Source organism: Juglans microcarpa x Juglans regia, chromosome 3S, assembly GCF_004785595.1.
Source record: "Juglans microcarpa x Juglans regia isolate MS1-56 chromosome 3S, Jm3101_v1.0, whole genome shotgun sequence".
NCBI lineage: Eukaryota > Viridiplantae > Streptophyta > Magnoliopsida > Fagales > Juglandaceae > Juglans > Juglans microcarpa x Juglans regia.
Window position 1 is genome coordinate 3,812,987 of NC_054599.1, and position 10,330 is coordinate 3,823,316.

The 10,330-nt window shown below is 33.3% G+C and overlaps 1 protein-coding gene across 1 annotated transcript; it reads left to right on the forward strand.

The window, feature by feature from the left end:
• The first annotated feature begins 6,559 nt into the window (after positions 1-6,559).
• LOC121258480 (60S ribosomal protein L30-like) lies at positions 6,560-10,021 on the forward strand. The gene is made up of 5 exons (XM_041160004.1): positions 6,560-6,718; positions 6,808-6,913; positions 7,015-7,116; positions 9,615-9,683; positions 9,792-10,021. The coding sequence occupies exons 1-5, from the start codon at positions 6,698-6,700 to the stop codon at positions 9,830-9,832; spliced, it is 339 nt and encodes a 112-aa protein (XP_041015938.1). The 5' UTR covers positions 6,560-6,697; the 3' UTR covers positions 9,833-10,021.
• The last annotated feature ends 309 nt before the right edge of the window (positions 10,022-10,330 follow it).

Below are 10,330 nucleotides of genomic sequence, written 5' to 3' on the forward strand. Positions count from 1 at the left end.
TATTATTATTATTTTTTTATTTGAAAAAGTTGAATTCTTTATTATATTTTATGTGGAAATTTGTGAAAGTTGTAATAATGAGATAAGATGAGATGGATTGAGATACTCTATCCAAACCAAACCTTAATTAGTTTCGTCTTGACGCGTGCAGATTTATTGTGCTTAGATGAAGTGTTTAATGGTTTATGTATGCGAAAGATGAAAGTAAACACGATGACTTGTGAGGCTGCTGGAAGTTGAGTTCTTTCAAGTACTTTTTGTTCGAATTTGATGATTTTAAGTGCAAGAGAAATAGATCATGCATGGAGCTAAAAAGATCATAAACTTCATATTTTTATTTTTTACCCCGTAAAATCCTCAAACTCAAACAAAAATGTGAAACATCTTTTCCTTTTATTATTGGTTACTATATAAAAAATTAAAAAAAATAGTAATTTTTTACAAGAATAAACTTATTTTAATAAAAAATAATTATTTTAATAAAAAAAATAATTGATTGGAAATATATAATTTTCTTGCTGCGGGTTTAGTTTGCGGAAAGAAATCGCTGATGATAAAAAAAAATATGAAAAAATAGAATAAATAAGGCCTCGTTCACTTTTACAAAATTTTTTATGTCTCATTTCATTTCATCTAATTATTACAATTTTTTAAAATTTTTACACAAAGTAAAATAAACAAACTTTTTAATTCAAATCTCAAAATAAAAATAATATTAAAAAAATATATTCTAATAATATTTTATTTAATTTTTAATTTTTATTTTAATTTATCACATTTATCTTATCTCTTTCTCATTTTATTTCCTCTTTGAAAATGAACGTGACTTAAATTTATGGTTAAATGAATAATTGTGGAGCCGGCATGGATATATATATATATATATATATATATATATATATATATATATCGACCGCCATGCCATGTAGCTAATGATCCACGTGACACATGGCTAGGAAATTCATCAATGTCTAAAGCGTAGGCACGTGTCGACATATACTAAAATGAAGCCGGTGATTGCTTCAACCTGTCGAAAAAGTGTGTCCAGCAGCGATTGTAATTGTCGGAACTCAAAGTATTTTTTATGATTATATTTACTAAATAAATAAAAATAAAGAATTATTGGGGTGTGGGACAGTAGGTGAAACAGAGAGGACAAAAAATAATAATAAACAAAAGCCAGAAATTACGTTGGCTGCTATGCCAGATGGCTTAAGCCTAAAAGATCTGTTTTTTTTTTTTTTTTTTATTTGACAACACCATCTACGGTCAATTAAAAAAATAGCTAGCAAATTTCTTTATTAACATAAAAATCTCACCCTTTTTTTAAAAAAATATATAATACTTATACAACTCAAAACTATATCATCTTCTAAAAAGGAAAGAGCCATCTTGTTTGGCTCCTCACGTGGGTGCTCTTATTTGTGCAAGGAGCTTTCATTTTTATCTCATAACTTGAACCAAAAAAAATAGTAAGGAAGAAGAATAGATGAGATGGAAATAGAATACTTGGAGTAATGTGTGGAAGACGGCGTCAAGGTGTTTTTTTTTTTTTTTTTTGGTGAAACATACTTTATTTCATTCAATAAATTGAAATTACAGCTATAACTTATTAATACAGGAAAAATCTGAATTACAAGCCAAACTACGCATATGTTTTGGAGCACCTCTGCATATAAATTCTTTTGTGCCAAACATTGTCTTAATTTCTATAGAACTTTCTCCTAACAGAGAAAACGTTCTGTAAAAACAGAACTAAACGACCTATCTTCTAAAGAAGAAAAGCATTGACCCTCTCCGTTTTTTCAAAGAGTGCGAAACTCTACTGGACACAAGTCCAATAGCCTTTTTTTTTTTTTTTTTTAATTTTTAATTTTTAATTTTTAATTTTAATTTTAATTTTTTTTTAATTTTTTTAATTTTATTATTTTTTTTTTATGAATGACTAAAGACAAAAACTACCAACAGATACATAAAAACCAAAAACACAATAAAAAAACTACAAGTGAGACTTAGGGTTACATCTTATCCAACCCGCCGCCTCCCCCTTCCACTTTCTTTTATTTTTCTTTATTCTTTCTTTCTTCTTCTTCTTCTTCCTACGGTTTTTGCGTTGCCACCTCCCCCCTCTGTTGCTCTTTCCCTAACCCCTTCACTGCTACCGCTGCCCACCACAAGCACCAGCATGAGCCTAGACAGCACGTCCACCGCAAGCAGCGGCATCACAAATCCGAGCGGCACGAGCACCTAGCTCTCGCACGGACACCGACCTCCACTGAGCAGGCGGCTCCTACGCACGAGCACCAGTCGTGCGACCACCGGCTGTAGCATCCCCCACCCCTCTCAACCAACACCTGCCCCAATAGCGACCGTCCTGGCTGCTCAACCTCACTTGGGTCAAAAAGGAAAAAGAAACAAGAAAAAAAGGTTCTCCAGAAGTGAAGAAGATGAAAAAATAACCCTAAAATAAAGAAGAGAAACAAAAGCTAGATCTGAAAAACACACAAAAACACTCGAGAGTGCTCACCTATATCGGATTTGAAAAAAAAAAATACAAATAAAAATAAATAGATTGAAAATATGGACAGAGGGAAGTGAGGGGGGAGGAGCGAAAGCTCCCACCCCCTCAAAAGACTGATTTGATGTGCTATAGAAAAAAAATACCATTGGATCTTCATGAACAGGAGGTATAGTCAATGTGATTACTACGTTCAAACTACCTGATTTAGATGTAAAGCTATATATATAATACTCTCATGCATATCTTGGTAATCACAATAATCACTTGCACTAGGTCAATGCAACATCAATATCTACGTCAATCCCTTAATTAATTCCGTGGTGTTTAAGGTGTTTCATTGAAATGTCCAATATCATTTAGGCATTACTTGATGCTGGTGTACCCAATTGTTACCATCACATATCTTTTAGAAAAATATTATACATTATCATAATTAATTCATTCACATCCTGCTGTATTGAGGTGACATGCATGCACGTACGTACTATATCTATCAATCCTCATATTTATAAATTCAAAAAATAAAAACTCATATAATAGTTGATAACAAGATCAACATATATAATATGATTTAAGTGAAATGAAAGAAAAGGTATTCATTGATCATATAGACCTAATAGAACATGATAATGATCATGGTTGGTAAAGGTATCTATACTGTTACAATCGCATAAATCTTTTAAGGGTTAATTACAAAATCAGCTAGTTTGATTTGAGCAAGCCAGACTGAAGAGGACATTCCTCTCGCCCATACAGTATGGGTTTGGGCCTTCACGTACTCATGATCATTTGAGTTCCAATACCGAAAGGGGCCCATTAAAGTCGAGAAGGGCCCAACTCACTTCCCATTGCCAACTAACCACCCGGCAGCAATAAAGGAATGACAGTTATTGTAATAATCCATTAGAGCAAGAACCCCCATCTCCAAATTTGAATTTGAATAATATATATATATCTATTATCACTTAAGCAACAGAATGGTTCAAAGGCACTATATAAGAAGAGAATTCAGATACGTAAAAGGGATCGGATTCATTGGTATTAATATTATTATTATTATCTTCAGTCACTGACATAGGCATCGAAGGCATTTCCTCGAACCTCCAAACTCTCTACTCTTTAGTTATAGGTGATCGTGAGATGGTGACGGTAAAACACATCCATAATATATAGACAATGCTGCACAAAAAAAAAAACACACACACATTATTATATGCAACGTCGAAGGCCCCCATCAACAGTACTATCTTTAATTTGGCGATATGCATGCGGTGCCTTTAAGGTAGACATGATGTGTCATGTATCGATCTATCCCCATCATCATGACTAGTTTGCAATCTACCACTGACATCGCCATATCAAGTTTCTCAACTTGCTCAGGGACCCCATGCATGCAGCTGTATGCATTGGATCCAACCTTATGATCAGGAGATATCTTTATTATATTTATGTCATTGGCCGCTAACTTAGATGGCCGAATGGAAAAATCAAAACAAGCTGTTTATTAATGATCTTTCAGACTAATTAAGAATCAAAATTTTGTTTAAATTTCTTTTTTCGATCTTTCTTTTGATGAACTGATTGAGGATCAAAAACTGAAATGATAGATATTAATCAATGGCTCTAACTCAAAAACAAGCTGTCATGTCAGCTCGAATGCTGTTTTCCTCATTAGATATTTTGTAAAGCATATATGCTTTTTATAGGCATGTAGAGGGGTGGCAATATGTTGAGGGAAGGAGGCCCCCGCCCACGGCAAAAAAAAGGACAACGTTTTATATATATATATAAGTGTTGGGTACTCAAATTATTGTCCACCAAAGAACAAAGAAAGTGGGAAACACAGGAAGCTACTCGCAACACAGGAAAAAGACTTAGGAGCAATGCATTATACGGAGCTAGCAATGACGTTGCGCGCATCTTTACTTTATATCTATATCAATTCTGTTTTATAATGCAACAAGCTGCATGCATGCATGTGATCAGATCCATCGGTGGATTGAGATTTTTCAGAGTTTTCAATCTGATTCGAAAAGGATTTCCGATTCCATATATATATGGATGATTAATTTTGAACAGATAAAGCGCGTATAGCTAGATTCCACAACATTTGTTATTAAATAACATTTGCATTAGCGACATATACCAAAGAATCATTAATTATTTAATATAGGGCCTATGTGTGATATTAATGTTTTGAAATCGACTTAAATTTCGAGCAAATAATTCTAAACATCATCATCTAGGTTGCGTTAGGATACTGATGTGATCTTAGATCGATACTATGCGTTAATCTGTGAATGATAGTATTTTATGGATCTCATTTACTAGTTTTTCACTTTAGGGTTACGTTTGGTTTCTGAGCTGATCTCAGATAACCTATGAATAATAATGAATAATTTGTGAATAATAGTAAACTGTTTGTAAATAGTAGTGAAACCAAACATAACCTAAATGTATATATACGAAATAACTTGAAATGAGTTTCATTTTTATATGAGAAATTAAAAAAATAGTGAACCACATTACTTGACATCCAAACATAGCCTTTAGACGTTTTCTATAGTGATACGTTTTCTATAGTGATCCTAACTTTAGAAAAAGTCAAGGCAAATTTATTGTCCAAATATGAAAACCAATGGTGCATATACATATCACCACCTAACATATTAAATATAATATAATTAATTATTGGAATTAGGTTTACAATGTTGAAGTGATTGTGACAAAATATTTAAGAGGCCGTTTCAATCAAACATAAAAATCACCGGCAGTTTTGACAACATGAGCTTATCCTGCAAGTCTACAGGGATTTAACATTCATCGTCACGCCAATAATTAGTGTAATAAAATAAAAAGGAGAAAGATTATGATAAGGTACGGTTCTGCATGCACGCATTCATCTACCTTTTTTTTTTATCTGAGAAAAGAAATATACGATTTTATGTTCGAAAAATATTTTAATCATAAATTTATAAATTGAGTACGTAGATATAGTATATTAAATTATAAATTTATTTTTATTATAAAGTAAATATAACGTATCGTATAAATTTATATTGATTATAAATTTAATTTTACGAAATCTATTGTGATAATTATAATACGTATTTTTATGTTTTGATATATAACACAACATTTTTGGCTTTACACGAATTACAAAATAAAACATAATAAGAATATTCAAAGGTACGTACGAGGTAGCAGTACTCATGAACATAGATTGAGCTAGATTTTAAATAACTCAATATGACAAGAAGAAAAATCTAAATATTCAATATGTATTGACAGTACTGAAGAGTGACCTATTTATAGTGTAACAAGACCTGTGTAATTATAAAGAAAATATAATTTCTATCTAAATACAAAATATTTCAACTTAAAATATTTACAGAATATTCTAACAAACTGCTAGAAGGTCTTAAATAAAATTCAAGGGCTCGATACTCTTCCAGATTTTTTGTTTGAATTCGATGGTCAAATTCGTATAGAAGGTATATAGTATCAAATATCCAAATGAGGTCTATGCTATCTTAATATTAGCACTAATAAATACTGAAAAATTTTATATACTATATTATCATCTTATTTGTATTGTATCACATTACGTAAAATGTGATATATTTATCACTATTGGATAATTCTTTATCATCTAATGATAAATGTGCTACATCTTAAAATAAAAATAAGATAAGAATGTGGTGTATAATATTACTTATAAATTTATATGTAAGCTGATATGTTGGGTATATTTCTCACTGCAATAATTAAAAAAAAAAAACATAGATCCAATTAACTATTTGAAAGGGTGGTTATGCAGTCACTGCTAAGGGCTTCCGCTAATGCATTTTATGCAAGTTTTTTTTATTTTTATTTTTATTTACTTTTTTATTTTACATTTATTTTAAAAAAATCAACAAGAGCCTAGCGGGAGGACTAGCATGTTTATTTAAAAACAGACCAATAGCGTGATTGGGCTTATGTCTCGGCCCGTCGAAAATGGAACAAGAAGTCCATACCTACGGAAATAGCATCATGGGCTGACCCATATTCTATTACAAACCCTAGTGTTGTAGCCCTACTTCACCTGCTCTGTCCACAACATTCGCCCCCGCCCTTCGTCGCAGACGCCGACCGCACTTTGGCTCCTTTGTATTCGAGCACCTACAGCAGAAAATGGTGACGGCGAAGAAGACGGTAACTCCATACTTATCCTGGAAACGATGATGTTTTGTCTTGATTTTTGGCTTTAGGGTTTTAGCTAAAGACTGTGTACAATAATGCAGAAGAAGACCCATGAGAGCATCAACAACAGGCTTGCCCTCGTTATGAAGAGCGGCAAATATACTCTCGGTTACAAAACCGTCCTTCGCTCTCTCCGCAGCTCCAAAGGTTCTTTCTTTATAAAGTTTCTCGATGCGTCTAATGGCGTCGATTGCCTTGCTTTTTTCATTAAAAATAAAAATTATAATTTGTTGGGTGTGGAATTACAGGGAAGCTGATCATCCTCTCCAACAATTGCCCCCCGCTGCGCAAGTCCGAGATTGAATACTACGCGATGCTTGCTAAGATTGGCGTCCACCATTACAATGGAAGTAAGTGTTAGACCGTTTCGTTTTACTTTTTCCCTTTGTGCGTTTTGTGTGTCTTTTGGGTGTTGGACTTTATTAAGTTTCCTGTTAGAATGGTCGCAGAATCGTGATCATTTTTTTTGGACGTAGATGTCTGTGTGCTTGTGATGATGCCCTTTTCGGCCTTCCCCTAGAGTCCTGTACTAGGTCTCGTCTGAGGTTGAGTGTTTTAGCTTACGCAAATAACATGGTTTTGCAATTGCTCCAGAATGGACACAACTTTGCCACTCCTATCGAACTGCTAATTAGTTTTCTAATTGAAAGTTACTTATGAGAAAACTAGTATAACTAGAGCAAGTTGACAGATGCTATCTCCGTGTGTTGCTTTAGAAGTGATTCATTTTGGGTTTTAAAAAATTCTATAATGATTGTCGGTCTCCTTTATTAAAATGTGTTTGCACTCAGTTTAAAAAGAACCATGCTATATAGAAAAAACAGTTCTAAATTAGTTTTTCTATATAGCATTTAGAAAAGGACTACACTTATGGTGCAATGCTTGTCGATGGTTGGAAAAGGACTACCCTTATTGCAAGTATGTTGGAGGCAAAAATTAAGGGACTCGTGGCTACTAGAGGGGCATAAATGTAGATTTATTTCATCGAGAGATTACTTTGAATAAAATGAAATATTCTAAAGACTCCTTAATTGTTGGTGGTGTAGTACTATCAAAAAAAAAAAAAAAAAACAATTGTTGGTGGTGTAGTATTTACTGATCCTTCAGTGTTTAGTACATTGAACAATTCAGCTAGAGGCATAAGTTGGAGCAACTTTCTTTTGTCTCACTTGGGGACGTGGAGGTCTTTTGGTTGGAAAGATCCCTTGAGGAAACCAGGGTTTTGAAGGTGGTGAAAGCTTTAACTTTTTGAAGTATATTGGGATGGGGTGAAAGAAGCTATCAAGAGTATTTTCCACGAGTTTCATAGGAAGGCAAATTTGTAAGAAGCCTTATTGCATTTGTTGCCCGTATTCTTAAGAAGCCAGGGATGGTGGTGGTTGACATCAAGGACTTTCAACCTGTTAGCCTTGTGGGTGGTGTTCATATGATCATTGCGAAAGTCCTCACAATTGATTAAAATTGGTTTTCGAAATAATGTTGTAGATTATGTTCCATTCTGGTCGGAATTTGCAGTATTGGCATAGTAACCGGTACACTTTACCTCCATATTCTATTTTTCTTTAAATTTCAGTCTGTTGCAGTCATTCCAGTATGTTCTGTTCATTTTTTATGGAATTCGTGTTCCTGCCTGAAATGTGATGAAATTTGATTGAATTCTGGTGACTGTGGTAATTTTGCTTCAGGGCTATTACTAATAATAATAATAAAAAAAAAAAAAATGCTTTAGAGCTCTTTATTATGTTATTTGCGATCTTCTGTTTGTTTTGTAATTTCAATTCAAACCTTTTCAGATTTGATTTTACTGCCCCCAATGATCTTTCATCTCAAATATGCTACTTTACTCCGTTAGCCTCTTCCTTTCAAATATAAGAAAATGTTTCTTTATTTTTGAATTGTCTTTCTTTTGTTTTCAATGAATGTTAGGTCTGTTTTGAGTCTCTAATACTTTTTTTTTTGGTAAGTCTCTGGTATACTCGAACTCTGATAATTTTTAATTTCTTCTCTAATCTTGGATCATTTATTTATTTCTTTAACCTCTAGGGGTTGGCTCAAGTGGTAAAGGCCTTGGGCTTGGGGTATACTCCCCCTAGATCTAAGGTTCAAATCCCCTTGGGTGCAAACAATCTCTGGGGCCATCGGACTGTGGGATTTTTCTCTTGAATTACCCGAGATGCACTTGCAGAAAACTCCTTGCCGAGGGCCTGTGCACCCCCGAGATTAGTCGGGATGCTGTTCCTGACACCCGGTGCCAATCAGAATTTTTTTTTTTTATTTCTTTCTTTTTATTGATTGGTATAGTTATATACTTGAATCCCAAAATTGGGAGGGCCATTTTTTGTCAATCTCTCTATTTTTGCTTAAGAATTATGTGCATATCCTGCTTTAAAAAATATCACAAGGGGTAATCGGTCTACTTTCAAGAGTCTTTGAGATTGCTTTTAGTTCTTGGCTAGTACAAGAGAAGAATTGATTAATCTCTCAAGTATTTTTAACAAGAATTTTCCTTTGTTCCTTAGTTGCTGAAGGTCTCCCTGTCTGCTTGGGTTGTGGCTTTGTGCTTATCAATAAAGAGTTCGTACTTGTAAAAAAAAAAAAAATTGCTGAAGTTGTTGAGGTGATCTCAGATTATCTATGAATAGTTGTGAAAAAGTAATGAATAGTAGTAAAAAAATAGTGAATAGTAGGGAGGTAGTCTCACTAACCAAACAGAGACTTACATGGCAGGAAGTAAATTCACTACCAGTTATATTTCAATTCATTGCACAATTTGATAACATAACTTAGTATATATGATTCATGATACTTAAATTGCCTTTTTTCCATTGTGGCTTTTGTGTGCTCTCAGACAATGTTGATCTGGGAACTGCTTGTGGAAAGTATTTTCGTGTGTCGTGCCTTAGCATTGTTGATCCAGGTATCTCAGCTTTGTGTTCTCAATTGTTTGAATGTATAATAGTCGTCTTCGTGACTGATTTCGGGCAACTTCCTTACAACTCTTATACCCTTTTGCTACTCTCTTCAGGTGATTCAGATATTATCAAGTCGCTACCTGGAGATCACTGACAGATGTTTTCAACTCGTTTACCCTTTTGGTAGAGTTTCCAACGTTTGCTGTTATTAAAATTACACCATTGCAACTTCTATTATTCAAAGCTGTTGTTGTGTTAACGTGCCTGCGAGAGACCCTCATATTTTTGTTGAGATTTACATTCGAGATTCTGTTCACGTTTAATTAATTATATTTCTCCTTCAGAATTCTTTTTTTTCCCAAGAGGACTACGGTAATTAGAATCTACAACCTCAACCTTTATTAAAAAGAAACATAAAAATATAGTTACAATCGTGAGTATACAAGCGCGATACAATTATTTTTAAAAAAGTGAATAAAAAGGGATTCACGTAAAAAAAAAAAAAATAACTTTTTAATAGTGGATCTTATTCTTTTTCAAAGTAATTACACGACGTTTACGTATTCTACGATTGTATATAGTATTATTCATACCATTTTTGAATAATTGATAGATGAGAAACGCTAGGCCTATAAATTTACTAAAATAAGCT